Genomic DNA, 22,891 nt, shown 5'->3' on the forward strand with positions numbered 1-22,891 from the left:
ATTTCTGCTTCAAATACATAAACACTTCCCGGATTTTGTATAGAAGGTCATTTCTGTTTGGCGTATTTCTGTCTGAGAAGTGCAACATTTGTAGCAACAGAGTGAATCTGTTGCAGGGAAGGAGGTCACGAAAAACTGGAGTACTGATGAAGTGGTCTGTAGACCAGTAATTACGTATATTGTGGCATAAGCATGACACTGGCAAAGAATAAATACATTTCACCCACTATTGTGTCTTTCCACCTGTGCAGCTGTGACGATTCTCCAACCTCTGCTGTGTTGTTCATGACATATTGGTAATAATTGTTTGTCTGAGTCATTATCATGTTCATTATAGGTTCGTCAGAGTACGTACAACTGGAAATAGTCTAACTCTGTAGACTCATTTGTTATTGGACATTCTGGCTGGATACCACTTCCACTAGCATCAAAATCACAAGGCTGTGGCATGAATATACTTTGTGTCCAGTTCCACTCACGATCACATGGTGCAGGGTGGACCTGTGGCATAGGGTGAGGGGGGGCAGGAGGAGGGACAGGAGTGGAGGCAGCACATAGTTGCGGGGATGCCGGACGGTCCTTTGTCTGTCTGTCCACCCACTGCGCCATGTGGTCCAGGCACCGTGCCACCCACCACTACTTCCTCCATCCCCGCATACTCCCCTTCGTGATCACTTTCTCTATCAGTGGCTGGGGTTTTGGATCATGACCTGCCACGACCCTTGGGGATTGCATATGGCACACTGCCTGAATGTAGATAACGACGCCTAAAAGTACGTTTCACTGGTGAATAATGAACTGCACTATCACTAGACGAATCCTCGCTTACACCACTTTCACTTATCACTAAAACACCGGGAAAATGATAGTTTCCTCTTGCGAAGTTGCCTATGGGTAACACTTGCCACTTCAGAGGTGCTTGGCCCAGGGTCTTCTGTGGCCACGCTGGCCACCCCAGAAGTGCTTGGCCTAGGGTCTGCTGTGGACACACTGGCTACCCCAGAGGTGATGGGCTGGGGGTCATCTGGGTTATCGTCGATATTTTCACTAATTCCTTGAATATTACTGGCCCCATTGGTGCCAAATCCACTAAACTCACGATCTGTATCACTTTCCTCGAATAGTAGAGTGTTAATATGACGAGGCGTGAGTGAGTCACGAGGATGTGCCATGATGTTGACCCAGGATGGAGCTGAATGTAACTGGTCCTACCATGTGGTACCCAGGCATCCCAGATTTTTTGTATATCATGCACACTGAGTGTGCACACCCATTCTCTCATGTCAAGGCGACTCAGGCCTATTGCGCTACTTTTAAACAAATGAAAAATAAAACATATCTACGTTTGGGGCGCTAAGTGCGTGAACGTATATATATGTTTGGACCGTTTAAGGGTTAAGCAAACATTACAATGACCTCATAGCATTACTAAATTCCCTGCATGCCAGTATGTCCACCATTACTCTCACTGAAGCCTGGCTAAAGCCTGATACTAGAGATGTCTATGCCATTCCTGGTCACACAGCCATACACATCTGTAGGCCAGGTCAGCAAGGGGGTGACACAACTATATACTACTCAGACCATCTAGAAAGTATCAATAATACTTGCACAAGGGATGAACATGGGGAATATATAATAGCTAAATTCAAATCCAAAAACCTACAAAAATCTCTCACAGTGATAAACATTTACAGAGTACCACAGTCAAACATTAGCCATTTTAGTGAAAACCTAGGAAGTATGATAACTGATGCACGCATGAATATAGATCACTTACTGCTCTCAGGTGACTTCAACATAAATCTCCTGCAAGACCAGGACCCACACATTACTGAATTCACAAACACTATGAGTAACTGCTTGTTGCTACCAACAGTAACAAAACCTACAAGAATTACAGAGACTAGTGTTTCCCTACTAGACCACATCTGGACCAACGCCATATCCCCTTTAAAATCAGGCATAATCACAGATAATACCACAGACCACTACCCTACCTTCCTCATAACTAATCTAGGCAAATTACCCCAAGACACTACTAAAGTCACTTTCAGACTTCATAATGAGGCAGCCATTAATAACTTCACAATAGCAGTGACAAACATTGACTGGCACACTGAGCTAGAAATCTATACAGATATTGACAAATGTATTAATAATTTTCTAAAAAAGACCCAATACCTCTATAACAAGCTCTGCCCTAAAAAAAACTAAACAGATGACAGCTAAGAGACTGAACACTCCCTGGCTAACACCCAGCATCCTCAAATCCATAAATACAAAGCACCTATGCGAAAAACAGTACAGAATGGGTCATATAACCAGAGACCAAACAAAACGTTACTCGTCAATCCTAACCAGCCTGATAAGAAGGGCTAAAAAATTGTATTATCAGAACAGATTATCCAACTTAAAGGGTGATATAAAAAAGACCTGGAAAACCCTATCAGAAATTCTAGGAACAAAATAGATATCAGGAAATAGCACAATTGAACTAACAAAACCAGATGAACCCAAACTCCCACCAACTGAAACAGCAAACAGGCTCAATGATTTCTTCTCCACCATAGGAAAAAACCTTGCCAATAAAATCCCAAGCTCAAATACCCCACCCAATGAGTACTTCACTGGCAACTACCTGAACACACTGTTCCTAGCTCCGACTAACCCAACAGAAGTCTCCCTTATTATCAACACACTAAACAACAAGACAGGAGATTTAAATACCTTACCACCCTTTATATGCAAAAAAGCATTGCAAGTGCTGTCACCAATAATTGCAACACTCTTTAACAAATCCATCGAATTCTCTACCTTCCCTACAGTTCTCAGAATAGCGAGGGTCACCCCGATCCATAAAGGAGGAGACCAAACAGACTTGAATAACTATAGGCCAATATCCAACTTACACCCTCTCTCTAAAATCTTTGAAAAATTAATTCATAAGCGAATCTATTCCTACCTCATCTCCCACAACATACTCAACCCCTGTCAGTTTGGGTTCAGGCCTAATAAAAATACAAATGATGCTGTTATACACATGCTAGAACAAATATACACTGCGCTAAAGAAAAAAGAAGTCCAACTGGGGATCTTCATTGATTTAAATAAAGCTTTTGATACAGTTGACCATGATTTGCTCCACATAAAATTGTCGCACTATGGTATAAGAGGGCACTCCCTCAACTACCTAAAGTCATACCTCAGCAACAGAAGCCAATATGTGTATACAAATGGAGCAAACTTTTCCGCACAGCCAATTACAGTTGGTGTCCCACAGGGAAGTGTCCTTGGCCCTCTTCTCTTTCTTGTTTACATAAATGACCTACCAAATGCATCGCAGCTACTCAAACCCACACTATTTGCAGATGACACTACATACGTCTTCTCTCACCCAAGCCCAGTCATACTAGCCAATACTATGAATACTGAATTACAGAAAATATCTACCAGGATGATGACTAACAAACTTACTCTCAACATTGACAAAACCTACTTCATTCAGTTTGGAAACAGAGCTACAGATGTCCCTCTTAACATAATGATAAATGGATCACCTATCACAAAGCTCACAGAGGGAAAATTCTTAGGAATCCACCTTGATAATTGACTCAAATTTCAAACACATGTACAACTATCGAAGATACGGTACTATGTTCCAAAGTCAACCCTCCTGGCCCTATCACTCGCTTATTTACCCCTATCTCACTTATGGAATTTGTGCATGCAGCTCAACAACAATAAACCATCTCAGACCATTAATTACCCAACAAAAGGCTGCAGTCAGAATGATAACAAATTCCCACTACAGGCAGCGCACTCCACCAATATTCAAAACTCTAAACCTACTCACTGTACAAAACACCCATACTTATTATTGTACCTACTACATACATAGAACACTTAACTCGGATATAAACCCTCCCCTCAAACGTCTCCTTACCAACCTCAACAGAACACATGATCATAACACCAGGCACAGATCACTCTTTGATGTTCCTCGTGTCCATCTCACACTATGCAAAAACTCAGTGCACATAAACGGCCCAAAAATCTTGAATTCATTACCTGTGAATATAAAAGAAACACTGTCTGTTTATAAATTCAAGTCGTCTCTTAAAAACCACTTACTCACCCACAACTAAATAAATATTGAATAACTGTATCTCATAAATGTATAACCTGTGACCCTATCAAACTGTTTTTTTTAATTACATTACATAATAGAATACTCCATTCTACTGAATGCACAGTAATTCAGTAAATGACCATATGACCTGTCTTTGAAATACTCATTTGTGCTTAATTGTTATTTGTTTGCTATAATTTTTACCACTGAATACAGTGGTCCCTCAATAATCGTCCGGCCTGAAAGTCGTCCATTTCGGAAATACAGTGGACCCCCGCATAGCGACCTTAATCCGTGCAAGAGGGCTGGCTGTTATGCGAAATGTTCGCTATGTGAATGAATTTTCCCCATAAGAAATAATGGAAATCAAATTAATCCGTGCAAGACACCCAAAAGTTTGAAAAAAAAAATTTTACCACATGAAATATACATTTTCCTACACACAAAGAGAAGGATACATGCACAATAGTAGAGTAGTACATGCACAATATATATTGTGCATGTACTACTCTACTAAATGAAGAATAAATGACACTTACCTTTATTGAAGATGCAGCAATGACTGATGAGACACTGTGTCCTGGGAGTGCCTTTTCCTCCTGAGTACTGTAGGTCCTGTTTGGTATTTTCTTCCAGAACAGGCCTTATCACACTGTGTATGTCACTACGATTCTTAAATCTCTCAAACCAACCTTTGCTGGCTCTAAATTCACCAATATGAGCACTAGTTCCAGGCATTTTCCCTGTTCACCTGGGTGTTAGTCGACTGGTGTGGGTTGCATCCTGGGAGACAAGATTAAGGACCCCAATGGAAATAAGTTAGACAGTCTTCGATGACACTGACTTTTTTGGGCTATCCTGGGTGGCAAATCCTCTGGGGTTAATTGTTTCTTGGTATTCTCAATAAGCCACACCAACAACGGTGCTACAGCAGCAGCAGCAGCAGCTGACGATGTTACAGCAGCAGCAGACGATGCTACAGCAGCAGCAGCAGCAGCAGCAGACGATGCTACAGCAGCAACAGACGATGCTACAGCAGCAGCAGACGATGCTACAGCAGCAACTGACGATGTTACAGCAGCAGCAGACGATGCTACAGCAGCAGCAGCAGCAGACGATGCTACAGCAGCAGCAGCAGCTGACGGTGGTACAGCAGCAACAGACGATGCTACAGCAGCAACAGACGATGCTACAGCAGCAGCAGACGATGCTACAGCAGCAGCAGATGATGCTACAGCAGCAGCAGACGGTACTACAGCAGCAGGAGCAGCTGACGGTGGTACAGCAGCAGCAGCTGACAGTGCAGCAGCAGCTGACGGTGATACAGCAGCAGCAGCAGCTGTACCACCAATAGTAGCGATGGTTGATTGGGGTTTATTATACAACCTGGCCAGCTCGGAGACACGCACTCCACTTTCATACTTATCAATGATCTTTTTCTTCATCTCCATAGTAATTCTCACCCTTATTGCTGTAGGGTTGGCACTAGAAGCTTTCTTGGGGCCCATGGTCACTTATTTTCCAGAAAAAAATCACCAAAAACACTGTAATAATACAAAATGTTCCGATTGTATGCTTGGATGTTACCGCGGAGGCTGGCTGGTAAACAATGCCACCCGCGGAACATGTGAGCGTGGCTCAGGCCGCACATTGGACGCGTCTCGGACGAAGGCCGCTGAGCGGGTTTTTGGGCGCTATGCGGGGCAAAATTTTAGCGATCAAAGCGTCCGCTATGCAAGGCGTCCGTTATGCGGGGGTCCACTGTAGTCCTGTTTTTTCGTCAAAATATTGGCTCGGAAATGGTCCGGTAACTCTCTAATAGTCCTTCGTCCCAGACGCGTACTCACGGTCTCAGCGGCCTCGAGCCGCCTCGGCCTTTCCTTCCCAGCCAGTGTGCCATTGTTTACCAGTGAGTGACGGTCCCCTCACATGCTCCAGTGAAATATTTCATAATATTTCATTTATTTTAGTGATTGCAAGTTATTTAATTGCTAAATAAGCTACCATGGCTCCAAAGAAAGCTCCTAGTGCCAAGCCTTTGGTAAAGAAGGTGAGAAATACGATTGAATTTAAGAAAAACATCATTGAACAATATGATAGTGCCGTATGTGTGGGCGAACTGGCCAGGATGTATAACAAATCCCGTACAACCATATCTTCCATCATAGCCAAGAAAAAGGAAATCAAGGACACTGTTGTGGCAAAGGGGGTAAATTTGCTGACAAAAATGAGATCCCCAGTACTCGAAGATGTTGAGAAGTTATTATTGGTGTGGATAAATGAGAAACAATTAGCAGGAGACAGTCTTATGACGTCGCTTACTTGTGAAAAGGCTAGGCAGTTGCATGAAGATTTGGTAAAGAAATTGCCTGCAACTAGTGATGATGCGAGTGAATTTAAGGCTAGCAAAGGCTGGTTTGAGGGATTTAAGAAGCGTACTGGCATACACAGTGTGGTAAGGCATGGTGAGGCTGCCAGTTCGGACCACAAGGCGGCTGAAAAATATGTGCATGAATTCCAGGAGTACATAAACAGTGAACGACTGAAACCTGAACAAGTGTTCAATTGTGACGAAACAGGCCTCTTTTGGAAGAAAATGCCAAAGAGGACCTTCATTACACAAGAGGAAAAGGCAATGCCAGGACACAAGCCTATGAAAGCCAGGCTGACGCTAATGTTCTGTGCTAATGCTAGTGGGGATTTCAAAGTGAAGCCGTTACTAGTGTACCATACTGAAAATCCCAGAGTGTTCAGGAAAAACAACGTTATGAAGAGTAAATTGTGTGTGTTTTGGAAATCTAATAGTAAGGCATGGGTCACGAGGGAAATTTTTGTAGAGTGGTTCAACGAAGTGTTTGGCCCTAGTGTGAAGAATTACCTCCTGGAAAAGAAATTGGATCTCAAGTGCCTCCTAGTAATGGACAGTGCACCTGCTCATCTTCCAAACTTGGATGACCTAATTCTGAAGGAGTTTGGGTTCATCACAGTAAAGTTCTTGCCCCCGAATACCACTCCTCTCCTCCAACCCATGGACCAGCAGGTCATTGCAAACTTTAAAAAACTCTTCACCAAAGCAATGTTTGAAAGGTGCTTGAATGTGACCTCAGACACTCACTTGACCCTAAGAGATTTTTGGAAAGAACATTTCAGTATTCTCCATTGTGTAAGCCTTATAGGTAAGGCTTCGGAGAGAGTGACTACCAGGACTTTGAACTCTGCTTGGAGAAAATTGTGGCCAGATTGTGTCCACAAGAGGGATTTTGAAGGGTTTGGGGCTGACCCTGATGAGCCTATGTCAGTTGTTAAATCCATTGTGGCACTGGGGGCTTCCATGGGGTTGGATGTGAGTTTGGAGGATGTGGAAGAGTTGGTGGAGGACCACAACAAAGAGCTAACCACTGAGGAGCTGCAAGAGCTTAAGCAGGAACATCAACAGATGGCAGCTCTGAATCTTGCTGCAGAGGAGGAGGAAGAGAGATGGAGGAAGGTGCCTTCTTCAGAAATTAAGGAGATTTTTGAAATGTGGGGTAGGATGGAAAGATTTATGGAGAAACATCACCCAGAGAAGGATGTTGCAAGCCATATTGGCAACTTGTACAGTGACAGAGTCTTGGCCCATTTTAGGGAAGTTTTAAAGAGACGCCAGAAACAGAGCTCTCTGGACAGTTTTTTTGCGAGACAGGACTCCAGTGACTCTCAAGGTGGTCCTAGTGGCATTAAGAAACAGAGAAGAGAAGTAACCCCAGAAAAGCAATTGGTACTCGAGGTGTTGATGGAAGGGGATTCCCCTTCCAAACAGTAATTCATCCAATCAGTCTCATTCTCCAGTCTTCCATACACAAAGAAGAATCACCAATAAAGGTAAGTGTTATTCTGTTAATGTTTAATTCATCATGTGCCACTGTATTGTTTATGTATTACATCTATATTTCATGTAAAAAAAATTTTTCTTTTAATACTTCTGGGTGTCAGGAACGGATTAATTGAACTTACATTATTTCTTATGGGGAAAATTGATTTGTAAATCGTCCATTTCGATAATAGTCCCACTTCCAGGAACGGATTATGAACGATTATTGAGGGACCACTGTATATCATTGCTTAGTTAATTTTAAGCCTGCCCATAATGCTCTGCATACAAGGGGCCTTTGGCATGTTACACTTAACCGCTGTATTTCTTTGTACATCTATGTATCATGTCCAAATTAATAATAAATTAAATTAAATTAAAAAATGATACTTTAATTCAAAGCTAATTTGTACAGATGTAGTGATAGAAGGTCATGTCGATGTTGTTGACACTACGTGTTGTCAAAACTCTGAAACTGTTGTTGAATAGGGGGGGGTTGTCTTCACTGCTGTTTGTGACATCAGACTGTTTCCACAATACAATTCTGCCAAGGTAAACTTATCCTCTGATCACCACAGTGCTGAAAATGTTGGATAGCCACTCTTATCACCACAGTGTTGAGTAGCCCGACAAGACACACAGATACGCTGGGTGTGTAGCTGGCTAGGATGATCGATTAAGTGTGGAAGAGAGCAGTTGGATCATAGGTATATGCGGCTAGCTCACTAGATCTTTGCCAGATCCCTGCTGTCCTTTTCTTCACCTCGCCCCTGTCAGATGACCCACGCTGACAATTCAAGGCTATAAATAAGAAATAAATAGTTACAACCTGCTCACTAACTCGCTAACATGATGGGCGTACAGCCTTTAACCCTTTCAGGGTCCGTCCCATAGATCTACGGCTTTACGGTGAGTGTCCAAACCGTAGATCTACGCCATGAGCTCAGCTCACTCTGATAAACTGTGAGTGGTACATTTGGGCCTAGATATGAGAGAATACATCTATGTGGTATGTGTGCACCACATAAAACAGATCCTGCAGCACACTGTGTATAATGAGAGAAAAAAACTGAAATCATGATTTTTCGATTAAAACAGCAACTTTGCAGTGTTTTTTCGTATGTTTTTTATAGTTGTATTTGCGATTTCTTGGTCTCATTTGATAGAATGGAAGACATGTTACAGAAATAGAGATGATTTTGATTGGTTTTAGCACTGGAAATGGCTTGAAACTGAGCTCAAAATAGCGGAAATGTTAAATTTTTGCCGATATTCAAGAGTAAACAAACGACCTCACACGTCTAATACACGTCAGCTGGTGTGTCTAATATACATTCACAAATATGGTGATGATATTTATACAATTATTACAGTATTGCATAACAGTAAATCTTCTATTTTTTGGTGTGAATAAAAATTCATTATGTGAATAAAAAATCAAAATGGAATTTATTTGTAAAGCCTCAAAACATAACTAATGAACAGAGGAAATGTTAGTTTAGTGCCAGGAATGCCTACATTGTTTATTCTGGAGCCTATTTTGAAATTGGAATATTTTGAACTTTGTGTTAAATTGGCCAAATTAACAATTTCCGATCACTTTATTTTGTAGTTGAAACAGTTGACTTGGCGATTTCTTGTGCTCAATCGATAGAATAGAAGTAATACTAGTGAAGTAGCTAAGAATTTGGTTGATTGGAATAATGTAATTGGCCTAAAATGGGAGTCAAAGTCGGCAAAATCGCCGATTCGTAAATATCGCTGACACGTCAAAATTCGCGAGAGCATAATTTCGTCAATTTTCCACCAAATTTCGTACTTTTTGTTTTATTACCTTCACAAAAAGATTCTCTACGATTTCATAAGAAAAAATAACAAATTTTTTTTTTTAAAATTCTTGGACACTGGTGCGTGACTCCAGATTTGGGCCTTGGACCCTGAAAGGGTTAAAAGAAATGGCGAGGATTAAAAAGTGATATTAAATTTTAAGCAACGCAGGAATAAACACAAGTGTACAGCCCTAAGTAAGAGTGAAGCTCTTAAGACAACCAAAGAAAAAGATACATAGTACAGGAGTGGAATGCATACTTACAGGTTTGATGGAAGCAGCTGGTCAAGTGATTTCTCCATTGGTTGGAGATTCATACATCACCTCCCACCAGGTGAAAAGAGGGGGGGGGGAGGAATAGCAGGAGCTAGACACACCACGTGCCTTAACTAGCAGACTGCCAACAAACAACCATCACCATGCATTTATAATTTCCATATTCCTATATTGAACTTTTCCCTCACATGGCCGTCATTGAAAGTTTGAAGCCAGTTGGATGAAGCCATCTTTAGTTATGAGCAAAATAAAATAGAAAAGTTAGGGAAAGGAAAAAAAAAAATTGGCAACCTCTCCTTTGTCCCACTTTGGGAATACGTACTTAATTAAGCTTGATAAAGTGATCACTAGATTGTTTGTGTGTATGTTATTATACCATTGATGTACTGATGCATGACAACAACATGGAATCTTGGCACATAGAATATCTGTTGTCCACCTTATGGGCAAGACCTACTTTTCTCAGTGAGCCCTGGCCTCATGTGTCCATGTCTAACTGCTGCAATGTCCATGTCTAACTACTGCAACTCTATTGCTGAATTTGCGACCCACTCACATGTGATGATATCATCAACTACTGCACTTTCCTTCTAGATCCAATTTATAATTCTTCATCCTCATGCCTTTTTATTAGACTGATAAAGCCTTCTGTGCAGGTAAAATAAGTACCTTTCAGTAAAGATATCCAGGTCTTACACATGTATCTTGCTCATCAACTTTGTAAAATAACTTGTGCCCTGTATGTATTACTCCTAATTTATTGAATTATGAAAATTAATTTGCATGTTCAATTTTTTCATCTCTCTGCAGCTAAACAGCATCCGTCGGTGTGGACACACTGGGTCATTCTTCTTTCTTGGACTGGGACGATCAGCTGTCACTGGTGCTGGGGATATCTGGATGCTGACAGAGGATGCTGTTATTGCTGAAAATATGCACAGCATTATAAAAACGTAAGGCATCCTTTTATATTTGAGTATTAATTAACCCTTTGACTATCGAGACCCCAGATCCTGAAGTGTGTCTCTGTGTCGCAAAATATTAAAAAAAAATAATATTTTTTCTTATGAAATGATAGAGAATCTTTTCCTGGTGGTAATGACACCAAAAGTATGAAATTTGATGGGAAACTTAGGGAATTACACTCTCTCTTAGTGAGCGATCTCGGTGATATATATGCATCGGTGATTTCTCCCACTTTGAGCCCTATTTTTGGCCAGTTCCATTGTTCCAGTCAATCAAACTCATAGCTATTTCTTTAGAACTCCATTTGTTTTATCGATTGAGTACAAGAAACCGCCCATTTTCCAATTTCAACTACCCAATAAAGTGGTCAGAAATTGGCAATTTGGCCAGTTTCACACAAATTAAAGAAGATGCCAATTTCAAAATAGGGTTGAGAATAATGCAGACATTCCTGGCACTAAAATAACATTTTCTCTGCTCATCAGTCATGTCTCCAGGCCCCTCTTATATTACTCTTGCTTCCTATTTTGAATTTTTATTCACACAAAATATAGAAAATTTACTGTCATGCAGACTACTGCATTATTGTAACAATTGTATAAATAACGTCAACCCATTTGTGACTGTGAATTAGACTGGCCAGTTGGACACGTATTGGACGGTGATGTCATTTGTTTACTTTTGGACATTGGGAAAAATCAAACATTTTCTCTATTTTGAGCTTAGATTCGTTTAATAGCCGAGAGGGCAGGTGACCCCCTTCAGTTGGGATCTGTAACTCTCTCTTTTGCTAAAAGATAACAAAAGGGAGAATGGGTTAGGGCCGTCTCTGGCTTGCCAATTAGTGAGATGAGGATCAAATTTCTTGTGGCTTGTCAGCCTATCTCAGCAGTTTTTTGGACCAGAGCAATACTGTATCAACACTTCCCATAGCATGGGTGCCAGTAGCTTCTGTTAGCCCCATGCGATAATTTTTATAATCATGTTTGCCCTAGGAATACTTTTATCTAAAGACTTCATAAAATTAGGTATACTTAAATTCTTACTCTTACATCAATTATCTCCCCAATGCATCCCAACTCCTTAAGCCAGTTCTGTTCACAGATGACACTACTTATGTCTACTCCCACACAAACCCAGCTATTTAGAAACACTGTAAGCAGCGAGCTGCTAAAAATGTATACTTGGATGATGACCAACAAATTCACTCTTATCATAGACAAAACATACTTCATGCTGTTTGGAAATGGAGCCTTAAATATCCAACTTAATATATTGATATTTTTTTTTTTTTTCAACAAACCAGCCATATCCCACCAAGGCAGGGTGGCCCAAAAAGAAAAACGAAAGTTTCTCTTTTTAAATTTAGTAATTTATACAGGAGAAAGGGTTACTAGTCCCTTGCTTCCGGCATTTTAGTCGCCTCTTACAACACGCATGGCTTACGGAGGAAGAATTCTGTTCCACTTACCCATGGAGATAAGAGGAAATAAACAAGAACAAGAACTAGAAAGAAAATAGAAGAAAACCCAGAAGGGTGTGTATATATATGCTTGTACATGTATGTGTAGTGTGACCTAAGTGTAAGTAGAAGTAGCAAGACATACCTGAAATCTTGCATGTTTATGAGGCAGAAAAAAAGGACACCAGCAATCCTACCATCATGTAAAACAAATGCAGGCTTTTGTTTTACACTCACTTGGCAGGACGGTAGTACCTCCCTGGGCGGTTGCTGTCTACCAACCTACTACCTAGAATATTGATAAATGGTTCCTTTAAATCAAGACACACTGAGGGTAAATTTCTAGGTCTTCTCCTTGACTGTAATCTTAAATTTCATTCCCACATCCAACACATGTCCTAGAAATTTTCCAAATCAGTAGGCATCATTTCCAAGATATGACACTATGTACCACAAACAACACTTCTTACCCTGTACCACTCTTTAATATATCATTACCTCGCCTGTGGTATTTATGCCTGGGGATCAACCACAACCAACCACCTTAAACTTTTAACCCTTAAACTGTCCAAATGTAGATCTACGTTAGTACCGCTAGTGCTCCGAACGTAGATCAACGTTTTATTTTTCCTGCTTCCAAATTTGGCACGATTGGCGTGAGATGCCTGGTCTGTATAGAATGGGTCTTAATACTCAGTGTGCGCAGTATTAAAAAAATCTGGAACCACTTTGTACCTTGTGGGAACGTGATAAATGGTTTAAAAAACTGACAAGTTGAAGATTGAGACACTTATGCAACACATGGGAATCTTTGAGGAAACTTTTTGTGCCACAGTGGTTTCATCAGTCCAATACAAATCAGAATGGTGTAAGGAGAGGAGGAGTTTGAGGTAATCAGTCCCTCAGCCTCGAGTCGATGTGTTCAGTCCATCAATCTTTTAGAAAGTACAGCATAGGGCCGTAGATGTGGCTTATATACTGTACTCAGGTGAAGCGAAGCAGGAGGAGGCGGGATCATAGTGGTACCATCCACTAGTTGAAGTAGGTCTTTGTCCAAAGGTTGGACAAGGTTGAATAATTCTTTGTATCAAGATCCCATGATGTTGCAGTATCTGACAGATGTGATAAATGGCTTAAAAGAAACTGACAAGTTGAAGATTGAGACACTCGTGCAACCCCAATAGCCACCTCAAAGGGGAGCCCCAGACCTGTGGTTGCTGGGGTTCTGTATGATCAGTGAACAAGATAAGTGCTTATGAGTGGTCTAATCTTTAAGCCCTTATTGTTCATACAATTCCCCCCACAACCAGGCTGTTACTGCTGGCTGCACACAAACTGACGTACAAACCACAGCCCGGCTTGTCAGGTACTAACCTTAGGTTCCTGTCCAGTGCCTTCTTGAAGACTGTCAGGGGTCTATTTGTAATCCCCCTTATGTATGCTGGGAGGCAGTTGAACAGTCTTGGGCCCCTGACACTTATTGTGTTGTCTCTTAGCATACTCGTGGCACCCCTGCTTTTCATTGGGGGGGATGTTGCATCTCCTGCCCAGTCTTTTGCTTTTGTAGGGAGTGATTTTTGTGTGCAGATTTGGGACTAGTCCCTCTAGGATAGTGTGTACTATCATCTTTCTTCCCTGCATTCCAGGGACTACAAATCAAGGGATTTCAACTGTTCCCAGTAATTTAGGTGCTTTATCATACTTACGTGTGACATGAAAGTGCTCTGTACATTCTCCAGGACTGCAGTTTTGCCTGCTTTGAAAGGGGCTGTTAGTGTACAGCAGTATTCCAGCCTAGAGTGAACAAGTGATTTGAAGAGTCATCATGGGCTTGGCATCCATAGTTTTGAAGGTTCTCATTATCCATCCTATCATTTTCCTAGCAGATATAATAGATACATTGTTGTGATCTTTGAAAGTGAGATCCTCTTGACATTATCACTCTCAGGTCCTTCAGATTAGTTTTTCTCTCTGTTGTGTGATTGGAATTTGTTTTATACTCCGATATACTTTTAATTTCCTCGAGTTTTCCATATCAGAGTACAGTAGGGCCCCACTTTACGGCGTTTTGCCTTACAACTTTCTGCTAATACAGGCATTTCAAATTGTGACCAAAACTTACTGTATGGCTCCCCCTACCTGACTTTCTAATACGGTCACCATGCACCACCGAGTTTGTTTTGATAATTGTACTTATGTGTACCTGTACCTTAGTAAACTTACATACTGTGCTAGCATGCAGGTACACATTAAAATCACTAAGAGTGTCTTATTAGTCTTGAAGATGCATATTAATAATGATAAGAATAATAAAATGCAATAATCACTCTGTCTGACTTTTTTGGGTTGTCCTAGGTACTTTACACATATGCTGCTATGTATGATCATCTTCTTTCTTTCAACAAACTGGCCGTATCCCACCGAGGCAGGGTGGCCCAAAAGAAAAAACGAAAGTTTCTCGTTTTAAATTTATTAATATATACAGGAGAAGGGGTTACTAGCCCCTTGCTCCCAGCATTTTAGTCGCCTCTTACAACACGCATGGCTTACAGAGGAAGAATTCTGTTCCACTTCCCCATGGAGATAAGAGGAAATAAACAAGAACAAGAACTAGAAAGAAAATAGAAGAAAACCCAGAGGATTGTGTATATATATGCTTGTACATATATGTGTAGTGTGACCTAAGTGTAATTAGAAGTAGCAAGATGTACCTGAAATCTTGCATGTATATGAGACAGAAAAAAAAGACACCAGCAATCCTACCATCATGTAAAACAATTACAGGTTTCCGTTTTACACTCACTTGGCAGGACGGTAGTACCTCCCTGGGCGGTTGCTGTCTACCAACCTACTACCTAGATTTTTATTATTATTATTATTATTATTATTATTATTATTATTATTATTATTATTATTATTATTATTATTATTATTATTATTATTATTATTATTATTATTATTACAGGTCAGCCATCACTAATTGGGACCTGTAGTGTGCTGGATTACAGAGTGGTTAGGTTAGAATACACTTAATTAACCTATCAATAGAGACTCTGCTACATCTTCCTCATTTTCATCACTGCTTTCTCCTCCACTGGCTTGCTGCTGTGGATTTATAACCATCTGCACAATTTCTAAGTCAGTATAATGATGAAATTTGAGTCAGTATAATGATGAAATTTGAAATTATGCTGGGCGAAATTAGTGCCGGATTACTGATGGAACTGGATAACTGATTGCTGGATTAGTGATGGATGACCTGTATTACAATAATTATTATTATTGGGTAGACTTCAGGCTGTACATGTTTTTAGAGGGGCTACAGATATGTCAGATCACTTTTTGGTTATAGCTATAATGAGAGTAGGTAGATGGGATACAGTAGGGTCCCACTTATATAAGAACATAAGAACATAAGAACGAAGGAACACTGCAGAAGGCCTACTGGCCCATGCGAGGCAGGTCCAAGTCTCCTACCAGCTTAAGCCAATGCACCCAACCTAGTCAGGTCAGGTCACATTGACTTAAGGGAGGAACACGGCAACCGACCTGGTAGCACAAGCTATCAGGTCTAACTCACACCCACCCACATCTACTCATGTATTTATCCAACCTATTTTTAAAGCTACACAACGTTCTGGCCTCTATAACGGTACTTGGGAGTTTGTTCCACTCATCCACAACTCTATTACCAAACCAGTACTTTCCTATATCCTTCCTGAATCTGAATTTTTCCAACTTAAAACCATTGCTGCGAGTCCTGTCTAGGCTAGATATTTTCAGCACACTATTTACATCCCCTTTATTTATTCCTGTCTTCCATTTATACACCTCAATCATATCCCCCCTAATTCTATGTCTTTCTAGAGAGTGCAGTTTCAGGGCCCTCAGTCTATCCTCATAGGGAAGGTTTCTGATACATGGGATCAACTTTGTCATCCTCCTTTGTACATTTTCCAGAGAATTTATATCCATTCTGTAATACGGTGACCAAAACTGTGCAGCATAATCTAAATGAGGCCTAACCAAGGATGTATAGAGTTGAAGAACAACCTGAGGACTCCTATTATTTATGCTTCTTGATATGAAGCCAAGGATTCTATTAGCTTTATTGCGAACACTTATGCACTGTTGTCTTGGTTTCAGATTACTGCTAACCAGAACTCCTAAATCTTTTTCGCAATCCGTAATATTAAGATCTACATTATTTAGTTTATATGTGGCATGGTTATTGTCCTGTCCAACATTTAGAACTTTGCATTTGTCTATATTAAACTGCATCTGCCACTTCTCCGACCACTGCATCAGTCTATTCAAATCTTCCTGGAGTGCTCGAATGTCCTCGTCAGAATGAATTCGACGGCCTATTTTGGTGTCATCGGCAAACTTGCCGATGTCGCTCTTTATGCCCTCATCTATGTCGTTTATGTAGATTGTGAACAGCAGGGGGCCCAACACTGACCCCTGTGGAACACCGCTCGTGATGCTTCCCCACTCTGATTTCTCCCCATTTATGCAAACTCTCTGCTGCCTATTTGTCAACCATGCCTCTATCCAGGAAAAAATTTCTCCTCCTATTCCATGTGCTTTAATTTTCCTCAATAGTCTCTGATGTGGGACCCTGTCAAAAGCCTTACTGAAGTCCATATACACAATATCATATTCATTACCATGATCTACCTCCTCAAATACCTTAGTGAAAAAAGTTAATAAATTCGTAAGGCAGGAACGCCCCTTTGTAAAACCATGCTGAGATTCGTTGATTAATTTATGCTTTTCAAGGTGGCTACGAACTGCCTCGGCAATTATTGATTCCATAAATTTTCCCACTATGGAGGTTAGGCTTATTGGTCTATAGTTCGAAGCTAAGGACCTGTCACCTGTTTTGAAAATAGGTATCACATTTGCCATTTTCCACTTATCTGGCACCATGCCAGTTTGTAGTGATATGTTGAAAAGATTAGCCAAAGGTGTGCTAAGCTCCTCTTTACATTCCTTTAGAACCCTTGCATACAGTTCATCAGGGCCTGGGGATTTGTTAGGTTTTAATTTATCTATTTGCCTAAGGACCATGTCACTTGTGACCCTAATAGTGCACAGTTTATTATCGTCCTGTTCTACATAATTTATCATTACTGGAATATCGCTGGTATCCTCCTGTGTAAAAACTGAGAGGAAGTATGTGTTAAAAATTCTACACATTTCCTTATCACTGTCAGTGAGCTGACCCGAGGAACTTTTGAGTGGGCCTATCTTGTCCCTGATCTTACTTCTGTATACCTGAAAGAATCCTTTTGGGTTAGTCTTCGATTCTCTTGCAACTTTAACCTCATAATCTCTTTTTGCTTTTCTAATTCCCTTTTTTATTTCTCTCTTTAACTGAATATATCGATTTCTCAATTGCCCCTCTCCTCTTTTGATTTGCCTATATATGCCTCTCTTTTGACCAATCAGATATTTTAATCTATTGTTCATCCATTTAGGATAATTTTTGTTTGATCTGATTTCCCTATTTGGAACATAATTTGACTGAGCAGCTAGAACTATGCCCTGGAAAGCATCATATCGGCAACCATCACCACCTACCTGACCCTTAGTCAGGTCATTCCAGTTCAGCCCACCTAAGTAATTTTTCAGTCCTATGAAATCAGCCAAGCGAAAGTCAGGGACGGAGACTTGATTGCCATTATTAGGGGAATTCCATGATATATTAAAACTGAGTGATTTGTGATCACTTTCCCCAAGCTCATCATTAACCTCAAGATTATTAATTAGTGTTTCCCTACTGGCAAGAACCAAGTCAAGGAGGTTATTTCCCCTAGTTGGCTCTGTCACAAACTGTTTTAAAAAACAATCCTGGATCGTATCAAGAAAGTCACCTGACTCTAAATTTCCTGTCAAATTGCTCCAGTCAATCTGTCTATAGTTGAAATCTCCCATTAGCACAACATTTTCGTATGTAGATGCCTTACGAATTTCGTCCCATAGAAGTTTACTGCACTCCCTATCAAGATTTGGGGCCCTGTAAATCACACCCAAAATTAGTTTTTCTCGGCCCTCGAGAAGCTGTAACCAAACAGATTCAGTGGCTGACGCTTCTAATTTAATATCTTGTCTAACACAACAATTTAAATTGTCTCTGACATACATCGCTACTCCACCACCTTTCCTGTTGACCCTGTCAGTGTGGAATAATTTATAGCCTTGTATGTGACATTCAGAGGGCATCTCTCTATCTTTCAGATTGAGCCAGGTCTCTGTTATAGCAATCACTGTAAAGTGGAACACCCCTTTTTTCCACTTATAAATACATTCAAACAGTAGATAACAAGTTTACACTAACATATATTAAGTTAGCAATAGAACCAGGCATCAAAAAACAATAAAAAATTACAATACACACATAGTGCACTCATTACTTACCTTGAAATATTTATAGTCTTAATCTAGGGTGAGACAAGTAGTATTTATTGTAAGAAATCAAGTGTGGTATGTATGGTGGTCAGCCAGGCTACCATACCAGGCCAACCCACCCACCCACACATACTATTCTATGATATTTAAGCATCCCAGAGCGATAAAATGTATATATTTGTTCACTCATTACTTACCTTAAAATATTTGTAGTCTTAATGTAGGGTCAGGAATAAGTATATGAGATAAAACTAATAAATGAGAGAGAGAAAGAATGAGTGCATGAGAGAGGACAGGCGCAGAGCTATGTAAACAAACCAGGCGAACGTAAGTTTTGTAAACAAAAGAAGTGTACACGTCTGGTTTGTGTACAAATTACATTGTGTACAAGTTGTCTCTACATTGATACGGTAGAATAAATAAAGAAGAACACTCCCATTCTCATAAAACATCATTTTGAGAAGAAATGACGCTCTGAGTGAAGGCATGGAAATAAGTCACTCTGACTTTTTTGAGTTATCCTGGGTTCTCTACACATATGTTGTTATGTATGATAATCTATGTAACTGTATTTGTGTATACCTGAATAAACTTACATACATACGAAAGGAATAATTTTCTACAGTTACCCCCAGTAACACATTTTCTCTTATGTTAGATTAGAGAAAATGTTATTCTTGCCGTCACTTGTACAAGTTATCTGGCTACTCGTCTCACGTTTATGTTTATTTATTTTATTGTGGAGTGTATTTATCATCTTTATATGTTGTGTATCGAGTTTATTATATAATTTTGAAATAAATATCATGGATGGATTAATGAAAATGTGTATATTAACGTATTATACGACATTTATTGAGACTCGGTGAGTATTATTATTATTATCATTTCTAGTATGACGTCATTTGTGCAAGTCATCTGGCTACCACATCTCATACTTATGTTTATTTATTCTACTGTGGGGTTATTTATCATCTTTATATGTTATGTATCATGTTTATTATATAATTTTGAAAAAAAATATCATGGATGGATTAATGAAAATGTGTATATTAAAGTAATGAGACTCGGTGATTATTATTATTATTATTATTATTATTATTATTATTATTATTATTATTATTATTATTATAATTTCTAATATGGCATCACTTTTGCAAGTTGTCTGCTACCACATCTCATATTTATGTTTATTCTACTGTGGGGCGTATTTATCATATTTATATGTTATGCATCGTGTTTATTATATAATTTTGAAAAAAATATCATAGATGGATTAATGAAAATGTGTATATTAACGTAATATACGACATTTAATGAGACTCGGTGATTATTATTATCATTACTAATATGACGTCTCGAGATATAAGAAACTTACTGATTTTAATATGTACCTGCACGCTAGTACAGTATGTAAGTTTATTTAGGTACAGATATACATAAGTATAATTATCAGAGTATATATAAAATATGAAATAACTTTTAAAAACACTTGAAATTTTGGAGTTTTCAGACAAAATGGAGAGACTTAGTGCTTACGGATCTCACAGAGAATGTAAACAAACCGGGTGGGGCGTGGTGACCGTATTAGAAAGTCAGGTGGGGGAAGCCGTATAGCGAGTTTTGGTCATAATTTGAAATGACCGTATTAGCGGAACGCCATAAAGCGAAACGCCGTAAAGTGGGTCCCTACTGTACAAGGAAAATGGTATCAACAAGTAAGAGAGAGGTGAAGGTTTATAAACTAATGGAGGAGGCAGTTAGGGTAAGATATAAACAACTGTTGGAGGACAGATGGGCTAGTGAGAATACAGGCAATGGGGTAGAAGATGTATGGGGTAAGTTTAAGAATGTAGTGTTAGAACGTTCAGCAGAAGTTTGTGGTTACAGGAAAGTGGGTGTCAGAGGGAAGAAGAGTGATTGGTGGAATGATGATGTAAAGAGAGTAGTAAGAGAGAAAAAGTTTGCATATGAGAAGCTTTTACAAAGTAGAAGTGATGCAAGGAGGGAGGAATATATGGAGAAGAAAAAGAGAGGTTAAAAGAGTGGTGAACAATGTAAAAAGAGAGCAAATGAGAGAGCGGGTGAGATCTTATCACCACATTTTGTTGAAAATAAGAAAAAGTTTTGGAGTGAGATTAATAAATTGAGAAAGCCTAGGAAAGAATAGATTTGTTAGTTAAAAATAGGAGAGGACATTTGTTAAATGGAGAGTTAGAGGTATTGGGAAGGTGGAAGGAATATTTTGAGAAATTGTTAAATGTTGATGAAGATAGAGACTGATTTTGTGTATAGGGCAAGGAGGAATAACATCTTATAGGAGTGAGGAAGAACCAGAGAGCAGATATTCAAAGCTCCAAGTCTGTCTTCATATGGGAGACTCCCCACATAGCAAATCATTTTAGTTATTCTTCCTTGTATGTTCTGCATTGAGTCTTCATCCATCCTGTAGTAAGGAGACCAAAACCAAGCGGCACAATCCAACCCATGCCTCACACGCATACAGTGCTCTTGTATGGGTGTGAGGCATGGATTATGAATGTTGCATTATGAATGTGTGAGGCATGGGTTATGAATGTTGCATGGCCCGGGAGGGCCATGCCCACGAGGGAAAGAGGGAGTAGGACTGTTGACTGCTTCTAGGCTGCTGAGTGAGTGAAAGTGAGTGGGACCAGCGTCCCACTGACCTGGGCACGCCGAGAGAGGGCAGCACCTGAGTGCCGCGAAATATGAACTAAGCTGGCAGACAGCATAGGCTGTCTGTGCAGACAGTACAGGCTGTCTACAAATTAAGCACAAATGAGTATTTCAAAGACAGGTCATATGGTCATTTACTATGTTGCTGTGCATTCAGTAGAATGGAGTATTCTGTTAGGTAATGTAATTAAAAATAACAAAGTTTGATTGGATCACAGGTTAAACATTTATGAGATACAATTATTCAGTATTTATTTAGTTGTGGGTGAGTAAGTGATTTTTAAGAAGAGACTTGAATTTATAAACAGACAGTGTTTCTTTTATATTCACAGGTAATGAATTAGAGATTTTTGGGCCTTTTATGTGCATTGAGTTTTTGCATAGTGTGAGATGGACACGAGGAACATCAAAGAGTTATCTGTGTCTTGTGTTATGGTCATGTGTTCTGTTGAGGTTGGTAAGGAGACGTTTGAGGGGAGGGTTTATATCCGAGTTAAGTGTTCTCTGTATGTAGTAGGTACAATAATAAGTATGGATGTTTTGTATGGTGAGTAGGTTTAGAGTTTTGAATATTGGTGGAGTGTGCTGCCTGTAGTGGGAATTTGTTTTCATTCTGACTGCAGCCTTTTGTTGGGTAATTAGTGGTCTGAGATGGTTTATTGTTGTTGAGCTCCATGCACAAATTCCATAGGTGAGATAGGGATTAATAAGTGAATGATATAGGGCCAGGAGGGCTGACTGTGGAACATAGTACCATATCTTCGATAGTATGCATACGGTCTTGGAAATTTGTTGTACATGTGTTTGAAATTTGAATCTATTATCAAGGTAGATTCCTAAGAATTTTCCCTCTGTGAGCTTTGTGATAGGTGATCCATTTATCATTATGTTAACAGGGACATCTATAGCTCTGTTACCAAACTGAATTAAGTAGGTTTTGTCAATGTTGAGAATAAGTTTGTTAGTCATCATCCTGGTAGATATTTTCTGTAATTCGGTATTCACAGTATTGGCTAGTATGACTGGGCTTGGGTGAGAGAAGACATATGTAGTATCATCTTCAAATAGTGTGGGTTTGAGTAGTTGTGATGCATTTGGTAGGTCATTTATGTAAACGAGAAAGAGAAGAGGGCCAAGGATACTTCCCTGTGGGATACCAACTGTAATTGGCTGTGCGGAAGAGTTTGCTCCATTTGTGTATACTTATTGGCTTCTGTTGCTGAGGTATGACTTTAGGTAGTTAAGGGAGTGCCCTCTTATACCATA

At 39.8% G+C, this 22,891-nt stretch overlaps 1 protein-coding gene across 1 annotated transcript in view; it reads left to right on the forward strand.

The window, feature by feature from the left end:
* The window catches only part of chico (insulin receptor substrate 1 chico), a gene marked incomplete in the record, with an annotated part of 785,196 nt that overhangs the window by 511,713 nt on the left and 250,592 nt on the right, over positions 1–22,891 (forward strand). The window contains 1 exon segment of the mRNA XM_053781624.2: positions 10,897–11,039. Within this exon segment, the coding sequence (XP_053637599.1) occupies positions 10,897–11,039 (143 nt within the window).

This window comes from Cherax quadricarinatus, chromosome 6 (assembly GCF_038502225.1).
Source record: "Cherax quadricarinatus isolate ZL_2023a chromosome 6, ASM3850222v1, whole genome shotgun sequence".
Classification (NCBI taxonomy): domain Eukaryota; kingdom Metazoa; phylum Arthropoda; class Malacostraca; order Decapoda; family Parastacidae; genus Cherax; species Cherax quadricarinatus.